This window comes from Leopardus geoffroyi, chromosome C3, assembly GCF_018350155.1.
Source record: "Leopardus geoffroyi isolate Oge1 chromosome C3, O.geoffroyi_Oge1_pat1.0, whole genome shotgun sequence".
Lineage (NCBI taxonomy): Eukaryota > Metazoa > Chordata > Mammalia > Carnivora > Felidae > Leopardus > Leopardus geoffroyi.
Genome location: NC_059338.1, coordinates 56,177,107 through 56,200,492, shown reverse-complemented (window position 1 = coordinate 56,200,492; position 23,386 = coordinate 56,177,107). Strand labels below are relative to the sequence as shown.

The 23,386-nt window shown below is 39.0% G+C and overlaps 1 protein-coding gene and 1 pseudogene across 1 annotated transcript in view; both read left to right on the top strand.

The window, feature by feature from the left end:
- Positions 1-23,386, top strand: part of MROH9 (maestro heat like repeat family member 9) — an 88,983-nt gene that overhangs the window by 31,775 nt on the left and 33,822 nt on the right. Inside the window, exons 7-9 of the mRNA XM_045452957.1 lie at positions 2,113-2,217; positions 16,310-16,445; positions 22,125-22,249. Coding sequence (XP_045308913.1) covers positions 2,113-2,217; positions 16,310-16,445; positions 22,125-22,249 — 366 coding nt within the window. The remainder of the gene's footprint in view (positions 1-2,112; positions 2,218-16,309; positions 16,446-22,124; positions 22,250-23,386) is intronic.
- Positions 4,339-5,398, top strand: LOC123585128 (annotated as a pseudogene).

Here is a 23,386-nt window from a genome sequence, read left to right as displayed (position 1 = left end):
GTATTTCACTAATCATTTCCCTTTTGTCATATTTGCATCTTCTTCAAGTATTTGGTGGCTGATCTTTTGTTTCCTCCGAAGGTGTAAAATATCCCCCAAATGAAACCACTTCCCTTTATTTGGATTACAGAGACACACTTTTAAGAATGCAATTTGGGGAGGATGGCATCACCAGACACTTAAGACAAATGTTATGTGGCAATGTAAAAGTGAATCCAATATGGGTTAACAGAGAGGAGAGGGTGACTGGCCTAAATCACCTTCAGGTCCGTGCGACATTAAATCATACTTCGATAGTGTCTATATGATTGCTTGTTCCCCCACAGCCCTGGGACTGGAGAATCCCATGAGCATCCCATCCTCATGGACACCATGATAACTAACAGAGGAAGGTGTAACAGCTGCGCCAAACCCCACTTGCATCAAGACTTCACTGTTTTTAACATCTCAGTCAGAGACAGGAGACTGCTCAGGATATCTGACAACCTTTAGCTGTGCATTTCTAGCAAGATGGCATCAGGGGAACCTGTCTGAAAATACTGGGTAACCAGAGTGACTTATTCTACCAGGAGCATTATGAGTCTGTGCAAACTATAAAATACGTTCAACTCAAGAAGCAGAATTGGTATCTATGAAGACAAGAAGGAATGTGAGGAAAAATAAAATCTACTGAGTTCCTTTGTGCCTAATTTAAGCCAAATATTTTCTGTGTACTTTAAAAATTTCACCTCACAGCCCTTTAAAGTAGTTGTGATTATTCCATTCTTACAACTATTTCCCCATGCATGCTCTTTCAACCAATAAACCATTGTTTATTGAGCATTTGTTCTACATCAGGCACTAAGCTGAGTACTTCATATATGGGTTATTTCATTTAATCCTTACAATAAACCTATGAGGAAGTTACCATCATTCCCCGCCCCCCCATTATGCAGATAAGGAAATGGAAGCAGAGAGAGGAGGAATAGTATGTACAATGCTCATGAATGGGGGAGCTACTCGAACTTGGTAACCTGGTACTTAACCATGTTGCTCTTATACCTTCCATGTCTAGAAACTCTCTTGATCCTCAAAAAGCTGAAAGCCCACATGTAGGAAAGGCAGAGACTGACCTCCAGGGATTTAGACTCTTCTGCCCTGGGAAATGGACTTCAGACCAGTTTTATACAATAGGAGCAAGTGAAAGGAGGACATTTAGCATAAATTCCATGGACTCCAGCAGAGTGCCTTAAGAAATCTGTTGATGGTAGCTGGCATGTGAGGCATAGGCAGTCTTCTTCCCTTCCCAAGCTTGTAAATATGTCCCTGCATCTGGAGATTTAGAACAAATAGAAGTTACAGCAAGATGGAGTTGAATCAAAATTAGCAAGAACCTTCTAACCGAGCTGCCTCCAGGAATATTTTCTGCACCCATGAGCCAGAAAATAACTGAGTGTTGAATCTGCAGAGGAAATTCTGGAGTAAAATGACATTTCAGGATCAGATGACATTTCAATTTCTCTTTTAAAATAGAAAGTCAGATCCTGTGATTAAAGAGAGAGGATTGTAGTTTGAAAGAAAAGGAGGAGAAGCAGCGGATAATCCCATCACAGCCTCATGTTAAGCTCTTTATGATGACTGACAAAGTGACCGTTAGATTGCATTAGTGAAGACTCATTGGATAGAATTAAGTAACATACAACCCATGCTGGAGGGGAGGTGGGTGGGGGGGATGGGCTAAATGGGTGATGGGCATTAAGGAAAACACTTACTGGGATGAGCACGGGGTGGTACATGTAAGTGGTGAATTACTAAATTCTACTCCTGAAACCAATGCTACACTATATGTTAACTAACTGGAATTTAAATAAAAATATCATAGTAAATAGAAAACAAACAAATACATTAGTAACATGCTACCCAGGTGTAGTTGCTACAATGGATGAAGTGTGCTAGATAGCTTGCAGCATACAACTAGCCGGTTGTCCGTCTTTTTGAGAGCAATGTAGGTTAGATGTGACATAATCAGGAACCCCCCGGGGACCCTTGACATGGTGGAGATGGAGACTAAAAGGAGGGGACTGGTAGAAATGGAAACACCACGCTCTAGGATGATTCTTGTGTTTCCCACAGGACATGACCATGTGGATGAATGAAGACAGTTCATACCTGCAGGAGAGAGCCATAGTGGTCATCAGCAGGGTGCTGAGCTTTGCCTCCAGGAAAGTCAGGGGATACGTAAGTGACAGTGCAATTAGGCCACCCGCTCCTGAAGGCCGAGTCTCTGTAGTGCTGCCTTCCAAGTCTTGAGGCTGGAGAGTTCTAAATGCCTGCTTGGTATGAGCATGCGGGCAGGTTGGGATACTGAGAAGAGTCAATATCCTACGTGATTTTACATGGCTCTGCAACTCGATTTTTTCACCGAACAATATGTTCCTCAGATATTTTCATGGCAATGTATGTAAGTGTATCTCATTCTTTCAGCCAAAGCATATATCCCCGTAGTTTTGATGTATTGTAATTTAACTATAGATGGAAATTCGGGTATATATATTTTTTTCTACTTCAAACAATATACAAATGGTTATCTTTTTTCAAGTGCTTGTTCACTTAGAAATGCTTAGAAAGATAATAGATCAAAGAGTATGGATAGGTTACAGTTTTAGCATTACAAAATTATCCTCCGGTTTGTATTCCTGTGGATATTAGAGTAATCATTTGCCCACACCTTCACCAACACTGGGATGTGATTGGACTTTCTAACAGTTGCCTTTCAGCTGGAAAGCAAACAGGCATCTCATAATTGCCAGTATTTACTGGGGTTTTCTGTATTTTTAATAACATCATTCCTTGCCTTCTAAAAATCCTTGCCGTCTATGAACATTTCTCTCCCTTTTGGATAGCGTGTATCCAGTCTCTGTTTTGCAACTCATTCTTTACTGTGATTTTTAAACATAAGTCTTCTAATTGCTCACCTGATTGTTTGAATCATTCAGGAGTTCAGAAGAAAGGGGGCCAGAAACATACATTCGTGATGACACCTTCACGTACCCATTTTCTACCTCTTATACAGAGAGCTTCTAGACATATTGAGACAAAAAGCCTAGATACACTCTACAATATATCTGAATTTTTACTGTTTTGTTTAAAATCAGCTTTGGAAGGTAACATAATTTACTTACAGGAGGAAATGCAGTCCAGGATGTTCTTTGCATCAGCGAATTCTCTATTTCAAAAGAGAGATGGAGTGATTTGCTTCAATCTTCTGGTTGCCTGGCCAGGGAAGGCAGCCTTCTATTTCTAAAATGGCTTGGTTGTCCGTTCATATGTCTGAAAGGCTAGTCATTCAAAATTTTGCAGCAAGGCTTGAGATTAAGTGCAGTTCGCAACTCCAGCCTGTTTTCTGAACAGTTTCTAAATGTTTCATGCACTCAGCAAGTCTTTGATGGCGACTGTCTGACCGAGATCTATTCATGAGCAGCTGTCTGCTTTTGCATTTGTATTCAGTATACATATACTTGTTCATTTATATTCTAGTGAGTTCCACTCAGGTAGCAGGTATGACATTTTGGAGTTTTGTCATCTTCTATCACCTCTTCTCAATTTTGATAATGTTCATGAAGTTCATTCTCCCCTACACACATCTCATCCCTCAACTGTTAAAAAAATAAATCTGTAAATTCACATGTGTGCAGAAGCCTGTCATAAATTGGGTGTCCCTACTTACAACTGAGATTTGAGAAGTCAAATAGGGTAACGGATTATTTTGTTCTGCAATGTTCACTAAGGACCAGCAGGTGGAAGCACACCAGCATTTTCCAGAACATAGAAGCTAAGCTAGCATCAACCAGTTCGTCATAGTCAAGCAGGCATAAAACTTTATTAAGTTAACTTTCTCTTTATGATAATGTCCTCTAAACATGGTTAAGTCAGTGAAATTAATGGGGGAGAGAGGACAAATATATGAAATAAAACAGATGAATGCATTATTAAATTAAAAACTAGGCTTCCCCCAGGCCTTGTCTCTGTATCTGTATGTCTGACACATTGTAGATAATCAGTGAAGATCTGCTTTGCCCTTCTCTAATTATATGTAACTACCTATTCTGTGCTCACGTGCTGTCCGTTCACTGGAAAGACTTTTTTTTTTTCATAAATTACTGTATCCTGGGGTGCCTGGGTGGCTCAGTTGGTTAAGCGTCTGACTTCGGCTCAGGTCATGATCTCATGCTTCATGAGTCTGAGTCCCGCTTCGGGCTCTGCACTTGATAGTGCTGAGCCTGGAGCCTGCTTCACATTCTGTGTCTCTCTCCCTGCCCCTCCCCGACTTGTGGGCGCTCACTCTCTCTCTCTCTCAAAAGTAAATAAACATAAAAAAATAAATTACCCTATTCTATACCTTCCAGAATCTCAGTGGCCCTTGTATTATTAAATAATCCAAACTACCATTTATATTCTATCAAAAATACTCTTTCATGCAGTAATTCTCCTTATATGACCTATGTGCCTATCAGTGTGAAGAACTTCCACACTCAGAGAGTATTTGTCCCTTCAATTAAACTATTCAATTTTCAAACAGGCAAAGAAACGTGAGCTAATCGTGTCATCTTATATCATTAACAGAAAGACTTTTCCTGGGTTTGTTCTTTTGGCACAGTCTTTCAGCATTTGAGAAATGGGTGGGGCAGCGCACCAGTGGTCCTGCCAATCTTTCTCTTGCTTCAACAGTGTTTGGATGGAACAGACTCAGGGGCACCCCTTTTATCAGCCTCCAACCACTCTCCAAACTTTTTTCCAGTTGCAACCTTTGGAGCCATCTTCTTGGCCACCCTCTGCTTCCAGGACCAGCCGATACCCTATTTTGAGCTTAACTCCTTATTACCGATCAACCAGGAGCACCCAGATTCGTCAGAATTATTCCACAGAGGTGGAGGCCGCTGTCAACTGCCTGGTCAACAGACATCTGTGGGCCTCTTACACCTACCTCTCTCTGGGCTTCTATTTTGGCCATGAGGATGTGGCTCTAAAGGCATAAGCCACTTCTTTCAAGAATTGGCTGAGGAGAAGTGGGAGGGCACTGAGCGTCTCTTGAAGATGCAAAACCAGTGTGGCAGCCATGCCCTCTTCTAGAACATGCAGAAGCCATATCAAGATGAGTGGGGGTAAAACCCTGGATTCCATGGAAGCCGCCCTGGTTCTGGAGAAGAGCCTGAACCAGCCCCTTTTGGGTCTGCATGCCCTGCGTTCTGCCCATGCAGACCCCCATTTCTGTGACTTGCTAGAGAATCATTTCCTCCATGAAGCGGTAAAAGTCATCAAGAAGATGGGCGACCACCTGACAAACCTCCATAGGCTGGCTGACCCCCAGGCTGGGCTGAACGAGTATCTCTTAAAAAGCCTCACCCCGAAGCATAACTAAGAGCTTCTGGAGCCCAGCAGCCTTTTTGAGGGGCCCCTCTGGCATCCCCCTGGTGCGAGGGCTTGTGCCTGAGCCTCTTCCTGCAGCCACTAGGCAGCTTTTTAACCACCCTGCAGCCCTCTCCCAAGCTATGGGCCAAATGTAAACGATAAAGCTTTTAGCAGCAATAATAATAATAATAATAATAATAATAATTAGATGAGTGGGAATCCCCACACCAAAAGAAGATGGGTGGGATTTAGGGAGGAAGATGGGGGTGGAGTAGGAGGACCCTAGGCTTGCCTTGTCCAACACATACAAGTAGGTGACTATCAAATCATCTTAAGTACCCTAGAAATCAACCTGAAGACTGGCAGAATAAACTCCACAACTAAAAGTAGAGAAGAGTCCAGAAGAGCCCAAATCAAAGATGGTAGGAAGTGTGGACACACCATTTGGGAAAGAAACAAATTATGAATTCTGTGGTAGGGAGGGAGATGTGGTGGAAGAGAAGGGTAAGAGACAGACTAGCACAGTGGATAGCACCCAGGGAAGACGAATCCCCATGGCAATTGGCTCGGAAAGTGGGAGGAGCCAAATTTCATGAGTTCTTGCAATCACTGGGGCTTAAAGCCTGGAGCTTTAAAGGTCAGCAGACTTGGCTCTAGAAGAGCTTAGAGGACACTGTGCTGCTCTTAGAGGGAAAGCAAACAGGCAGCCTATGGACATACAGCATGGAAACAGTGATATGAAAAGCACTTGGGGCACACAGTGAGGAGGTTATTTGCTATTCTCTGAGTGTGCCCCGGAAAGGCAACATTCATGCAGAAACCCCCCTCCATGAACAAAGGAACTGGCAGATGTCGGTTCCTTCTCCTTCCCCTCAGCATTAACACAGACCCATGTACAGCAACCAGGACAGCGCAATCACTACCTAATTTGCTTACATGAAGCTCCAACCCCCCCTCCCCGCCCCCCGCTGCCATGCTCCAGCAGAATCACCCTTCCCAATCATGCTTGCTTGGTCCCAGCCCAGTAGGTGCCCTTTCTGAGAAAACTGGCTGGCCCAAACCCCTGCCCACGTTGAGTCTCCTGTCCCAAGAGTTTTGCAGGGCTTCAGTTCTGGTAGAGGTGGCAATGGGTATCATCTCACAAGCGGACCAGAGCACACCTAGTTAAAACTTGTCACATTCGAGCCAAGGACCAAACACTTCCCACAATAGGCAGAGAGACAGACAATTGAGCTGCAGGATAAAGTGGCCAGGACACAACAGCAGAGCACACACAGCACACATTGAAGATACTCCCTGAAGTGACAAGCCCTGGGGAATAAGGGAGCTTACATTATAGGGCACTAAGGACCTTTTCTTCATAAGGCCATTACCTTCAAGAACAGGAGACATAGCTGACTGTTCTGACACAGAGAAGCAGACACAGAGACTTAGACAAAATGAGAAGACAGAGGAATTTGTCCCAAGTGAAAGAACAGGACAAGGTTACAGGCAGATCTAAGTAAAAAATATATAAATAACATGCTTGATAGAAAATTTAAAGTAGTGATCATAAAGATACTTGCTGGACTTGAAGAGAGAGTGGAAGGCATCAGTGAGACCATTAACACATGATAAAGAATTACATAGCATAGATAGAGGGCTGAATAAATAAAATCAGAGACATGCTTGAGGGAATGAATAGCAGACTGGAAGAAGCAGAGGAATGAATCAATGACCTGGAAGACAGAGTAATGGAAAGCAATCACACTGAAAAAAGAAAATAAGAATTATGCAAAACAAGAATAGACTTAGAGAACTCAGTGACTCCATCAAACATAATAACATTCATATTGTAGGGGTCCCAGTAGAAGAAAAGAGAGAAAAAAGTGGGGAGAAAATTTATTTGAAGAAATAATAGCTGAAAACTTCCCTAATTTGGGGAGAAGGAAACAGACATCCAGATCCAGGGAGCACAGAGATTCCCCAACAAAATCAACAAAAGCAGATCCACACCAAGATATATTAAAATTAAAATGGCAAAATATAGTGATAAAGAAAAAAATGGTTTAAATAGCAAGAGAAAAAGCATCAGTCAGTTACAAGGGAAAACCCATGAGGCCAGAAGGAGATTTTTCAACAGAAACTTGGCAGGCCGGAGTTCATGATATATTCAAAGTGCTGCATGAGAAAAATCTGAAGCCAAGAAAGCTCTGTCCAGCAAGGCTATCATTCAAAATAGAAGGAGTGATAAACAGTTTCCCCGACAAACAAAAACTAAAAGAGTTCATGACCACTAAACCAGCCCTGCAAGAAATACTAAAGGGGACTCTGTGAGTGGAAAGCAAAGACCAAAACTGACAATATGAAGGTAGGAAACACAAAAGCAGTAAAAAGGACTATTTCTGTAAAAAAAAAAAAATCAGTCAAGTAAGTCACAAAATAAAAAGATGCAAAATATGACAACATATGACTAAAACGTGGGGAGGAGAGGAGAAAAGAATCAGTTCAAACTTAAGTGACCATCAACTTAATATAGACTGTGACATGCAGAAGAGGTTATATACAAACCAATGGTAACCATATATCAAAAACCACTGATAAACATGCAAAGAATAAAGAGAAAGAATTCCAAATATATCACTAAAGAAAATGAGCCAACTACAAAAGAAAGACAAGAAAGGATCAGAGAAAATCTTCAAAACCCACCACAAAACAGATGAAAAAATGGCAATAAATACATATCTATCAATAATTACTTTGAATGGAAATAGACTAAGTGCTCTAATCAAAAGACCTAGGATGACAAACTGGACAAAAGACAAGAGACTCATTTCAGTCCTAAAGACACGTGCAGATTGAAAGCAAAGGGATGGAAAAACTTTTATCATGCAAATGGATGTCAAAAGAAAGAGTATCAAAACTTAGATCACACAAACTAGACTTTAAAACAGACTGTAATAAGAGACAAAGAAAGGCACTATAAAATAATAAAAGGGACAATTCAACAAGATGGTACAACAATTATAAATATTTATGCACCCAACATGAGACCACTCAAATACATAAAACAATAACAAACATAAAGGAATTAGTTGATAGTGATACACTAATAATAAAAGACTTTAACACCCTCACTTAAATTAATGGAGAGATCATCCAAATAGAAAATCAATAAGAACACAGTAGTTTTGAATGACACACTTGACCATATGGATTTAACATATATTCAGAGCACTCCATCCTAGAAGTGCAGAATACACTTTCTTTTCAAGTGCACATGGAACATTCTCCAGAATAGATCACCTATGAGGCCAGGAAAAAAGTCTCAACAAATGCAAAAAAGATGATCTTTCTGACCATCACACGTGAAACTAGAAATCAACTACAAGAAAATTCTAGAAAGACCACAAACAGACGGAAGTTCAATAACATGCAGCTAAACAATGAATGGGTCAACCAGGAAATACAAGAGGAAATAAAAAATTACACGAAACAAATAAAAATGAAAACACAGTGGTTCAAAACCTTTGAGATACAGCAAAAGCAGTTTTAAGAAGGAAATTTAGGGGCACCTGGGTGGCTCAGTCGGTTGAGCGGCGGACTTCGGCTCAGGTCATGATTTCGCGGTCCATGAGTTCGAGCCCCGCGTCGGGCTCTGTGCTGACAGCTCAGAGCCTGGAGCCTGTTTCAGATTCTGTGTTTCCCTCTCTCTGACCCTCCCCCGTTCATGCTCTGTCTCTCTCTGTCTCAAAAATAAATAAAAACGTTAAAAATTTAAAAAAAAAAAGAAGGAAATTTATAGAAATACATACCTACCTCAAATATACAACCTAACCTTACACCTAAATGAGCTAGAAAAAGGAACAAGAAACAAAACCTAAGACCAGCAGAAGGAAGGAATAATAAAGATTAGAGCAGGAATAAATGAATATAGAATAATAAGTAATAAAATGTAGAAACTAAAACACACACACTGTAAAATAAATCAATGAAACCAGGAGCAGGATCTTTGAAAAAATCAATAGAATTGATAGGCCTCTAGCCAGGCTTATCATGAAAAAAAGTAAAAAGACTGAAATAAATAAAATCACAAATGAGAGAGAACTAACAACCAACACCACAGAAAAACAAACAATTATAGTAGAATATTATTAAAAACTATATGCCAACAAATTGGACAACCTAGAAGAAATGAATAAATTCCTAGAAATATATAAACTGCCAAAACTGAAACAGGAAGAAATAGATATTTTGAACAGATCAATAGCCAGCAAAGACATGAAATCAGTAATCAAAAAACTCCCACAAAATGAAGGGCCAGGGCCAGATGGCTTCATAAACAAATTCTATAAAACATTTAAATACAAGTTAATACCTGTTCTTCACAAACTATTCCAAAATATAAAAGAGAAAGGAAAACTTCCAAATTCATTCTATGAGACCAACATTAACCTGATACCCAAACAAGGTAAAATATAGCCACAAAATAAGAGAACCACAGGCCAATATCTCTGGTGAACATAGATCCAAAAATACTCAACAAAATATTAGCAAACTGAATTCACCAATACATTAAAAAAAATTATTCACTACAATCCAGTGGGACTTATTCTCACATGCAAATGGTTCAATATTTGCAAATTAATCAGTGTAGTACATCACATCAATAAGAGAAAGGATAAGAACCATATGATCATTTCAATAGATGCAGAAAAAGCATTCTACAAGGTAAAATGTCCATTCATGATAAAAACTCTCAACAAGGTACATCTAGAGGGAACATATCTCAATATAATAAAGGCCATGTATTAAAAACCCGCAGCTAACATTATCTTTAATAGGGGGAAAATGAGAGCTTTTCCCTTAAGGTCAGGAAGAAGTCCATTCTCACCACTTTTTTTTTTTTTAATTTTTTTTTTTCAACGTTTATTTATTTTTGGGACAGAGAGAGACAGAGCATGAACGGGGGAGGGGCAGAGAGAGAGAGGGAGACACAGAATCGGAAACAGGCTCCAGGCTCTGAGCCATCAGCCCAGAGCCCGATGCGGGGCTCGAACTCACGGACCGCGAGATCGTGACCTGGCTGAAGTCAGACGCTTAACCGACTGCGCCACCCAGGCGCCCCATTCTCACCACTTTTATTCAACACAGTACTGGAAGTAAGTCCTACCCACAGCAACCAGACAACAGAAAGAAATAAAAGGCATCCAAAATGATGAGGAAGAAGTGAACTTTTTCCTACTTGCAGATGACATGCTACTGTATACAGAAAACCTAAAAACTCTACCAAAAAACTGCTACAACTGATCCACGAATTCAGTGAAGTCAGAGGATACAAAATCAATACCCAGATGTTGTATGGAAACCAATTTGACAATAAACTTCATATATTGAAAAAAATAAAAAAAATCAATACCCAGACATCTATTTGCATTTCTACACACCTATAATGAAGCAGCAGAAAGAGAAATTAACAATCCCACTTACAATTGCACCAAAAATAATAAGATACCTAGGAATAAACCTAACCAAAGAGGTGAAAGACCTGTACTCTGAAAACTATAGAACACTGATGAAAGAAATTGAAGACGACACAAAGAAATGGAAAGACATTCCATGTTCATGGGTTGGAAGAACAAGTATTTTTAAAATGTCTACACTACCCAAAGGAATCTACAGATTTAATGCAGTCCTTATCAAAATACCACCAGCATTTTTCACAGAACTAGAACAAAGAATCTTAAAATTTGTATGGAAGCACAAAAGACCCCAAATGGCCAAAGCAATCTTGAAAGAAAAAAACAAAGCTGGAGGGATCACAATGTTGGGCTTCAACTTATATTACAAAGCGGTAGTAATCAAAACATTATGGTACGGGCACAAAAACAGACACATATATCAATAGAACAGAATACAAAACCCAGAAATAAACCCACATTTACATGGTCAATTAATCTTCAAGAAAGCAGGAAAAAAATATTGAGTGGGGGAGAAAACAGTATCTTTAATAAATGGTATTGGAAAAACTGGACAGCTATATGCAAAAAATGAAACTGACCCCTTCTTACACCATGCACAATAACAACTTACTGTATGGGAGAAAATATTTGCAAATGACATATCTGATAAAGAGTTAGTATCCAAAATACAAAGAGCTTATAAAACTCAACACCCAAAAAACAAATAATCCAATTAAAGATGAGCAGAAGACATAAATAGACATTTCTCCAAAGGAGACCTCCAGATGGCCAACAGACATATGAAAATATGCTCATCATCACTTACCATCAGTGAAATGTAAATTCATACGATGAGATATCGCCTCCAACATCTCAGAATGGCTAAATCAAAAACATAAGAAACAACACATGTTGGCAAGGATGTGGAAGAGAAGGAACCCTCTGGCACTGTTGGTGGGAATGTGAACTGGTGCAACCACTGTGGAAAACAGAATGGAGATTCCTCAAAAAGTTAAAAACAGAACTGCTCTGTGATCCAGAAATTGCACTACTAGGTATTTACCCAAAGAATACAAAAACACTAATTCAAAGAGATACATGCACCCCATGTTTATAGCAGCATTATTTACATAGCCAAGATATGGAAGCAGCCTAAATGTCCATCAACTGATGAATGGATAAAGAAGTGGTATCTATACACACACACACACACACACACACACACACACACACACACAATGAAATATTGCTCAGCCATAAAAAAGAATGAAATCACACTGTTTGCCATGATGTAGATGGAGCTAGAGAGTATAAGACTAAATAGAAAAAGTCAGAGAAGGACAAATACCATATGACTTTAATCATATGTGGAATTTAAGAAACAAAACAAATGGGCAAAGGGAAAAAGAGAGAGAGAGACAAACTAAGAAACAGACTCTTAACTGTAGAGAATGAACTGATGGTTACCGAAGGGGGAGTGGGGAGAGGCATGGATTAAATAGGTGATGGAGATTAAGGAGTGCACTTGTGATGATGAACACCGGGTAATGTATGGAAGTGTTGAATCACATTGTACACCTGAAAGTAATATAACCAACCCTGTATATTAGCTACCTGGAATTAAATTTTAAAATAAATAAATAAAAGATGAGTGGAGGATTTCCAGTCAAAGCTAACAGATTATCTGCATGCTTTTCTCTCCTCTCCCTCTAAAGCCCTCACAAATTGGAAGTGATGAAATTTGTCAAATTAGTAAAAAGTTTTAGGTGGGCTAGATGTCAACAGGATGATAGAAAAGATAGAAAATGGTAACTGACAAAGCCTCACAAAGGAAGCTGAAAGACAGGTGCACGTGAACATTAGGATGGGGTACAGCTTTTTAGGAAGCAGTTTGCCCTATGCAACTCTGGAGAAGCTGGAGCTTGGAGGTCCAAGTAATGATGAAGGGTGAGAAGCAAAACAGGGTTGAAAATACATGCATTAACTGAAAGGATTCACTGAAAGTTTATACAGAAGACTCTATTGCCTTCCATCCCCCTTTACACGTGTACTATATTCCACAGGGACCTGGGTCCACTGGCAGATAAAATTTGAGGACTTCTTCCTCAAAATGGCTAGAAAATCCCCTGAGAGAATTATCCTGATTGTTCAGAAATATTTCAGTGTAACCCCAGCGTCCCCACCTAACCACTCTAAAGCAAAGCCCACCTGTTGATGAGCCTTGCTCACATACATAAATTCTGCCAAGAAGCATTGCATTTGTAAGTATGACTAGATAACCAAGATTTGTCAGACATTTGGATTAACCCCTCCCAATACCAGAGTCAGCCCAAGATAAATAGAGAAACATGATTATCAAAATAAAGAGTCAATTCAGGTCACAGGTGAGAATTTAGCCTTGAAAAGAGTAGAGAAAACATATTTATATGCCAAAAGAAAATATAATTAAAGTAAAAATGGCCTATGCATTAAACAATTTTACTTAATCATAATAATAAGACCACATTATTGATTTTCAACTTTTAGGATCAATCACAGAAAACTCAAATAAGTTATCGAATCCCATCAAATGCTATAAACTTAACAATGCAAAAGCAAAAACGCAGGGAAGAGTTTAGTGGTTCTTCCACAAGTTAAATACACAATTACCATATGACCCAGCAATCCTAGGTATATACCCAAAAGAATTTGAAAGAGCTGGTCAAACAAAAACTTTTACACAAATGTTCATTGCAGCATAATTCGCAATAGCCAAGATGTGGAAACAACCTAAATGTCCATCAACAAAGTGAATGGACAAATAAAATGTGGTATATTCATACAATGGAATATTACTCCACCAAAAAGAGAAATGAAGTCGGATATATACTGCAACATTAATAAAACTGGAAAACATTACACTAAGTGAAAGAAATTAGACCTAAAAGCCTACATGTTCTATGAAATTTACATGAAATGGCAGAATAGGCAAATCCACAGAGACAGAAATCAGCTTTGTGGTTGACAGGGACTGTGGTTACCAAAGAATAAAGACTGACTGGTTAGCGGTTTTCACTTGAGGTGATGAAAAAGATTTAGAGCCAGAGAGAGGTGGTGGTGGTTCCACATTGTGAATGTGATTTATGCTACTGAATTGGGTACTTTAAAAGGGTTAAAATGGTAAATTGTAGGTTATGTATATTTTTTGCCACAATAAATAAATGCACGATAAAGTACAGGCAAAAGTAGTAAGAAAGTAGAAGACATAGTAGAAAAAAGTTGAAGGGAAATACAAGTGCTCCCAAACACTTACTCTATAAAGCAGAAGATCAACAAGGTATTTGTATACTATGAAACAAGAAATAAAAGTACTGCCATATTATGAAAACAGAAAAGGGAAGGACTACAAATAGTAATGTGCCATAATGAGTAACAAGCTATATAGAGAGGATGGTGGTAAAACAGAAAGATGTGATAACCCCTAATTTATCACAGCAGGAATAGATAGGCAATGTCCCAAACTGATATTAGAACAGAAATGGGAGTCCATTATTTAGAGATAAAAAGGTGACCTCCGGAAGAAGCAGCTAAAAACACTTAGGAGTGGTTGCCTATGGAATTTAGTTCCTAAACTACCATTATTGTTAAGACAAGGAACTGGAGAGGCCACATCTACAAAGAAGGAATCCAGTAAGAAAGGGTCAGAAAAGTGAGCAAAAATACTCCAGCTTAGGGATGGATTCTGAGAAGTTTTTTTTTTTTTTTTTCTCCAGATCTTAATGCTTATTTTCCTTTCAGCACTTGGATAGATTTTCTATAAAAGCAGGGCCATATTGTATTGGAAGTCCCAAAGTCTTGTGTTGGAGAGAGTGTAGCTATTGTTGGTACACTTCTGAAGGGCATAATCAGTGTGCTCCACAGTGCAGAGCCTTTCTCCTGTCATGTTCCCCATCCTCCTCAAACGTGCCATGCAATCTAGAAACAGCCACACCTACAATAGAGACAGAAATTAGACAGACCCAACCTGGCAAACAGAATAGATAGACCACTGATAGCTTCATTTACAAAAACACCTGGTAATTGCACATCCACAAGTTCTTGAGGAGGCATAATCAGAAAAGCCATTTGAGGCAAATAAGACTTTAGGGGCAATCCCTTGTAAATGGTTCCCAACTTCTGTGAACTAAGCTGAGAGGACTACTCCCCCATCGGGCCCGATAGAGAAGTACTACTCAGTCCCACAGTGTGATGGTGGTTCTCAAAATCTTGCATTAGATGGAAAAAGAAACCTGGGCTGCAATTCCAAAGAAAAGAGCACCCAGGGAAGGAAAACATGTCTCCCTAGAGCCCAGTGTAATGTCTGTACTGTCTGCTTCTAGATTCTCCTAACTCATAGGACTCCTAGAGTAGAGGGACCCCAAGGCCAGCCTTACAAAGAATCCACAGAAGTAAAGGATTATCTCTCCTTCTTCTGCTGAGACCATCGTTCCCAGTATCCTTGTTCAGTTATGCCCTTGACCCATGACCCAGTTTACTTCACATTCCTCTTTAGAAATGACTGTGTGTGTGTGTGTGTGTGTGTGTGTGTGTGTTTAAGATTGAGAGAAAGGGGTGGGTCAAGCAACATGAGAGGCAGGGCTAAGCAGACATATGAGAGAGGTAGAAAGAAAGAGAAACAGGCCCTGGGATCCTCCCAGAGGGTTGACTTGGTTCTAACTTTTACCACCAAAATTTGCTCTAATCCTCGAAACATCTATTTAAGAAAAACAATCACCTGTCTTAGAAACAAGAAGGCCTACTAGTTTACCAAACCTACCTGTGAACAGAGCCCCCTTTGTTTACAAAATAATTGGTAATGGTACTCAAACCTTCACAAAACCAGAATGTCCCTTCCACCTCTCCTTTCTTCTTGACTAGTCAATCAAGATGAAAATCTATTTGAACAGCCTGTGTCACAGGACATTGTAGGAAGAAATACATAAATGTTGTGATAGTAGCTTTGACATCAAAAGTAAATGCTCTGAATTTTTAGAAAATGAATTTCTTTGGGAAGAATCAGAACAACTCCAGGAGGAAAAGTTACATTTCTCCAGTGGCTTGCAGAGGCATCTGAAGTGTGTCATACATAGACAAGAGCGCATGACAGTTTTTGGATATCCTCCCTCTGCCCCAATATCCTGGAATGTGCTGCCTGAAAATTGCTACCTGATTTACAGAATAGAAACTAACATTAGTTGAGTTCCCATTATTTCCAAACTTTGCTAAGAACTTGCTTTTTTGTCGTAAATAGTCCCCACGATAACTATTACAAGGCAGCATTTGTTATCTACGTTTCACAGAGGAGGAAACTGAGGTAGTAACAGATTTGAACATAGGTTTGGTAAATTTGGAAGCTCATCCTCTAACCCTAGTCCAATATAGATATTAGAGGATCAGATACCAACATTCGATATTGACAAGGCACAGAAAATGCATTTTTCTCCCTTGTTTTTTCCCATTAGGCAAGTGTTGATGCTCCATGTCTGGGTGTCCTGGCAGCAGAACTGTCTCTTCTGTGTTGCCATAATGACGTCTCAATCACACAACAAGCATCCTTGGGCATGCATCACCTCCTCTGCATTGCAAAGTGTCAGAACGGTAAGAATGATTTACCATCTCTTCTAAGGGGTACTACAAATTGTCCCTAACTGTTCTCCTTGTGGGTCCCAAGAAGGCTCTATGTCTGTAGATTTCTAAAGCCTGCCCCAACATCTATAGCTCCACTTTCTAACACGCCTTTCATAATCTTTTTAGAATGATCAAGATATGCCAATCATGGTTCTTCAAGATCTATAAAGTACTATACTTGGATTAGTGTTGGGTGTTAATGTTGGGGACAGGAATGCTGTGGGGAAGAAGAGGAGAAACAGAAGAAATGGTACCAATGGGACTTTTTTAAAAAGGATGTATATTTTCCCCCTCTAATGGGGCATCAAATGGAATATTCAGATTCTTGCTTCAGGGGTGGGGGAAAATTAGCCACCAGCAGTAAATGCTGCTGTGGCCTGCCTAACAAAGCATAAAAGCAAGTCCTGAAAGTATCATACTATTTCCAAATAACTTAGAGAAAAGATTTACCCTCCTGTAATACATGACTAAATGTATAAATATAAACATATATATACACATATATATGTGTATATATATATACATATACATATATATATATATACATATATATATATAATTGTGTGTAAGACATTGAACATCAGATAACAAAGGACAATGATTTATGACAGAGGGAAACAAATAAACAAAATGAGGTGGGGTCTACAGTTGCTTGAGCTTACCACCTAAAGTAAGTTTGTAGACTGCAACCCAATGGTGTCACCAAGAAGAGACAGAATTAGGGATCCAGAGAGGTCTTGATAGCTAGAGCTCACAGGTCTGAGGGCCAGAGAGGAGTGCACAAAGAAAGAGCTCCAGAGATTTGCACAGGGTTCTCCTTATTCAGGTATGTAGTGGTCAGAACACACATGTGAGAGGATGCATGGGTGGCTCAGTTAGTTGATTTCTGCTCAGGTCATGATCTCATAGTTTGTGGCTTTGAGCCCTGTGTCGGGCTCCACACTGACAACACAGAGCCTGCTTGGTATTCTCTCTCTCTCTCTCTCTCTCTCCCTCTCTCTCTCTCTCTCCCTCCCCTTCTCTTTCTGCCCCTCCCCCACTCATGCTCACTCTCTCAAAAGAAGTAAATAAACTTAACAACAACAACAAAAAAAAGAATACGAATGTGAAGGAAACTACCTGAGGCCAGGGGAGAATGTTTAGGGAGAAAAATCCAATGAACTCGCAAAGGCTGGGAATAGTGCCTATGACGATAAACCAACATTTAAAACTTCATAATGCACAAGTAATGAGGAAGAGTACTCAAAGGGTTTTGTTTCATTAGAAGGAAAAGACGATCTCTAAACTAAATTGTTTTAGTGCCACTTAACAGACCTTAAAAATAAGATCTAAAAAGATCAGGTTATCTCCAAATACTTTAAATGTTAATCAGAATGAAGCTCAAACCTACTCCTAGGAATACCAATATTCCAGCAGTCAACAAGTTAAAATTCACAGTGTCCAATAACAATTATTACACTTGCAAAGAATCAGACCACAGCACATAATGAGGAGAGAAATGAATCAAAACTGACCCAGAAATAACTCAGATGATATAATTCGTAGAAAGGGATGTTAAAACAATTGTTATAATATATTCCAATTATTTAAAGAGTCCAAGAAAAAGATGAACATGTTAAGTAGAGACATAGAAAAATTTCTAAAAGACCTCAATTGGACGTCTGGAGATTAAAAGCATAATATCTGAGGTGAAGAACACTCTGGCAAAAATTAACAGTGTAATTTTCAAGAGGGCCAGAGAAAATAAGACACGTTTCATTCACAGGAACAAAAGTAAATATGACAGTAAATTTCTTATCAGTAAAAGCCATAAACAATGGAGCAGCCTCTCAATGTACAGGGGGGGAAAAAGGCAATTTAGAATTCTTTAGCCAGCAAAAATTCTTTTAAAAACAAAAGTGAAATAAAGACATGTTTAGATATACAAGAGCTGCTAGAATTCATTGCCAGCAGATCTGCACTAAAAGAAATATTAAAGGAAATCCTTCAAGGAAAAACATCCAGGTGAAAATCTAGATCCGCATAAAGGAATGAAGAGTAATGGGTAGCAACTACGTAGGTAAATATTCTGTCCTCATTATTTAAAAAAATTTTTTTAATGTTTATTTAGTTGAGAGAGAGAGAGAGAGAGAGAGAGAGAGCGTGAGTGGGAAGAGGGGCAGAGAGTGAGGGAGACACAGAATCCGAAGTGGGCTCCAGGCTCTGAGCTGTCAGTACAGAGCCCGACATGGGGTTCGAACTCATGAACTGTGAGTTCATGATCTGAGCTAAAGTCGGATGCTTAAATGACTGAGCCACCCAGGCGCCCCTTCTCATTATTTAATCTTTTAAAATGATAATCAACTGTTCAAGGCAAAAAATAATAATGTAAAAGCTATATGACAACAATAGAGGCTTGAAAGAGGAAGTAGGATTACTTTTTAAGGGTCCTGCAAACAGAGTGTGACATGTCACTTAACGAGTAAACTGTGATAAGTTAAAGATGTGTAATATAAACCTTAAAGCAGCCTCCTAAATAATATAGCCAAGAGGTACATATAGTAAGCCAAATTGAGATGTAATGTTTTAAAAACTACTTTAAAAGAAGACAAAAAAGAGGAAAAATAGAAAGAACAGATGGGAAAAATAGAAAACAAATAGTGAAGACTTAAAGCCATCTAGAGTAAATGTAAATATTCTGAACACCTCCAGTGAAAAGGTGGAGATTATCAGATTGGATAAAAAGCAAGGCTCAACTATATGCTGCCCTATGAGAAACCCAGTTTAAATGCAAAGCCATAAATAGAATAAAAGTTAAAAGTTGGAAGATAACACAGTAACACTAGTCAAAAAGAAATTAGAGTGGCTGAGTCAATATCAAAAAATATATATTTCAGAGCAAAGAATGCTTCCAGGGAAAAAGAGGATCATTTCATAATGATAAAGGGGTCAATTAATTAATAAGACAACAATGCTAAACATGTATGTCCCTAAAATAAAAAATTTATAAAAATTAAAATACATTAAACAAAAATGGATAGAGCTAGGGGGCGCCTGGGTGGCTCAGTCGGTTAAGCGTCTGACTCTTGATTTCAGCTCAGGTCACCACCTCAGGGTCATGAGATTGAGCCCCGCAACACTCTCCATGCAGAGCAGGGAGCCTGCTTGAGCCACTTTCCCTTCCTCTCCCTCTGCCCCCACTCGCTTGTGCACATGCTCTCTCTAAAAATAATTTTTTAAAAAAGGCTAAAACTACAAGGAGCAGATGTACAATTATAGTCAGAGAATTCAGTATCTCTTTCTCAATAATTCATAATCACACAGAAAATTTTTAAGGATATAGACTTGAACTAACTTGACCTAATTAATATATAGAGAACACTCCACCAATAATGGAAAAATGAACATTCTCCTCAAGGGAAAAACAGAAAACTTACCAAAATAGACCACATTCAAGCCATGAATCAAATCTTAAGAAAGTATAAAGTCTTTAATTTGTCCAAAATGTATTCTCTGACCAAAATGGAATTAACCTAGAAATAAAACTAGAAAGATACCTGGAAAATTCAAAATATTTGGAAACCAGGTAATCCACTTCTAAGTAACCCATGAGTCAAAAAAAAGAAATAAAAGTAGAAATTGAAAGCATTTTGAACTAAATGAAAAAATACCTACAAAGAAAACGCCAGACTGTAATGTTCTAGCAAACACTTAAAGGTAGAAAGTATTCCAATCCTACCCAAATTCTTCCAGAAATGTGAGAATGAGGAAACATGCTAAATCATTCAAGGAGGCCAGCAACATTCTGATACCAAAACCACATAAAGACATGACAACAAAAACAAAAACAAAAAACTACAGACCAATGTTCCTCAAGAACATAAGTGCAAATGTTTTTAAATAGATCCGCACATATATGGTCAAATGATTTTTGATAAAGAGTCAAAGGCAATTCAATGGAGAAAGAGTAAACATCGATAAATGGTGTTGAAAAATTGGTTATGTATCTATGCCAAAGAAAAGAACTTCGATCTATATCTTATATGTAATGCAAAAGTTAATTCAAAATGGACCCATAAAACTAAAACTATGAAACAAGAAGTCCTTGTACCTTGAGTTTAGGCAAAGATGTCTTAAACACAACACCAAAAGCATGACCTATACATTTTAAAAGTGAAAAATTAAGTATTTCTGCTCTTTGAAAGACACTGCTAAGAGAACAGATAAGCCACAGACTGGGAGAAAATATTTGCAAGTTACATATCTGACAAAAGGCTCACACCCAGAATTTAAAAATGAACACTCCAAACTCTGTAAGAAAACAGACAACCAAATTAAAAAATGGTAAATTTGAATTTGAATTACTGAGTCATTTCCCCGAAGAGACACAGATGGCAAAGACACACATCAAAAGATGCTCAATATTTGGTCATAAAAGACGTGTAGCTTAAAAACTGCCCGAGATCCCACTACATATTCATTAGGATGTCTCAAATGGAAACTCTGACCATACCATATGTTATTAAAGATGTGAAGCAGCTGGGACTCTCACGTTGCCAGAGGGAGCGTGACATGGTATAACAACTTTGGCAAACAATTTGGCCGTTTATCCTAAAAAGATAAACACACATCGACCAAATGACCCAGTCATTCCATAACTTGGGATTTAGCTAAGAGAAGTGAAAGCAGATACCCAGAGCAAAACATGTACACAAATGTTGACAGCACCTTTATTTGGAAAAGACAAAACCCTGGAAACAACCCAAATGTCCATCAATAGGCAAATGGGTAAGCAGACGATGGAATAGTATTCATCAGTAAAACGGGAACGATAACCTATACCTATACCTATACCTATACCTATAACCACTTGGGTGAATCACAAAACAATTTCGCTGAGGGCAACATGCGACACAACAGAAGAGTGCATCCTATATGAATCCACTTATCTAAGATCAGAAAGTACACACTTGACAGAAAGCCAATGACGGAAAGCAGAACCGTGGATGTCTTTGGATCAGGGGTGGGTACAGGCGAGCAGGTGTGGTGGAGGCAATGAATATAATTGGTTTTTTTTTTAATTTTTCGTTTATTTATATTTTTTATTGCAGTAATGTTTTTGTGAGTATATAATATACATATATAAAAACTTACCAAATTGTACATTTTAGACAAACTGGATGTCAATTATATCCCTATGGAGCTGTTAACAAACAAACAAAAATCATTACAAGTTACCTTCTCTGGAACTAAAGACATCAGCACCTGAAGCTTTCACTGAGAGCTCCTGGCTTTCCTGCTATATGACTTCCCCAGCTCTTTGCAAAATGCCTCCAAGTCTGGTCTCCTATCAAGAAACCCTCCACCTTAGCGGCTTTTCCAGGGCGCTGAATGATGCATTTGATGGCCTAAATATATTCAATATCTGCTGAACCTATTAAAATGATCTATGTCTTTCATTCGTATTTCACAGAGGCCTCACTTAAACACTTTATAGACTCTGAGTCTGTGCTGTCGTAATATCTGATGTGATCAAACTGTCAGCAGAGAGTTAAATGTTCAGAACACTTTGTATCTCCAGAATCGGATAGGAAGGAGAAATTGGAAACAGCAATGTCATAGAAGGAACTGATGATCAACAAAAACCTTAAACTCTTTTTCTCAATACAGAGGACATTGAAAAAACTAAATCTACAAAGTATGAGAAGCATGGAAATCACTGCCTCCTGTCTCCGTCCTGTGATACAGAATTTGTACCCAAAGTCTTGCAACGAGACAGAGCTAAAATTGCCCAGGTAACTTACCCCCCGCTTTATCCAATGGCTTTTCTTTCATGTGTATTATTACTTTTAGTGACAACTTCTTTCTCCTTCCTTCCTTCCTTCCTTCCTTCCTTCCTTCCTTTCTTTCTTTCCTTCTTTCTTCTTATGTTTATTTATTTTTGAGACAGAGACAGAGGAGGGGCAGAGAGACTGGGAGACAGCTCAGAGCCTGACGCAGGGCTTGAACCCACCAGGAGTGAGATCATGACCTGAGCGGAAGTGGGACGCTTAATCGACTAAGCCACCCAGGAGTCCCTAGTGGCAACTGATTTCAACAGTTTCTATTTTTAATAAATTTTTCCATGTTTTTAAAGTTCAGTGAAGCACAGAGTAAATAATATGTAGAGTGTTTGCCTTCATGATTTGTATCTCTATGAGTAAGAATGATGCCAAATATTCCTGAATATAGCAATTTATATTATTTTTATGTAATCCTTATAGCATGCACATGAGGTATTTTCTAGTTTTATACTTCTTTTGTTTGATTAATAAATATGTCACTAAAGATGGGGAACTCTGGTTATTCACCAAAGTTAGTGGAGTCGTCAATCAACAGGCTTTTCAATAATATTATAATTTACTCAGCAAACATCAAAATAACTTGCTTTAGATTTTGTTTTAAAACACCTATTAGGGGTCCCTGGGTGGTTCCATTGGTTAAGCATCCAACTCTTAATTTGGGCTCAGGTCATGATCTCACAGTCGTGAGATCGAGCCCCACATTGGGCTCCACACTGAGTGTGGACCCTGCTTAATATTCTCTCTCTCTCTCTCTCTCTCTCTCTCTCTCTCTCTCTCTCTCTCTCTCTTTCCCCCTCAGCTCCTCTCCCCTGCTTGTACTCTCTCTCTAAAAAATAAAAACCTTATTAAAACAAATTTTAAGTTGAAGTGATAAACCTCAGTACCGCGTAAATAATTTTTATACTGACCCCAACCCTTGGGGAAACCTATGGGGCTCTGTATACTCCCTCGCTTTCTTCAACGTACATGGGCTTATCCACACACTTGCGAGGTCACCCAGCTCTGCAGCCTAGGTTGGGCTGTCTAATACCTGGCCCTCTAGCCACACACATGGAGCCAACAGCTCAGCACAGTTGCTGGGGACGCCCT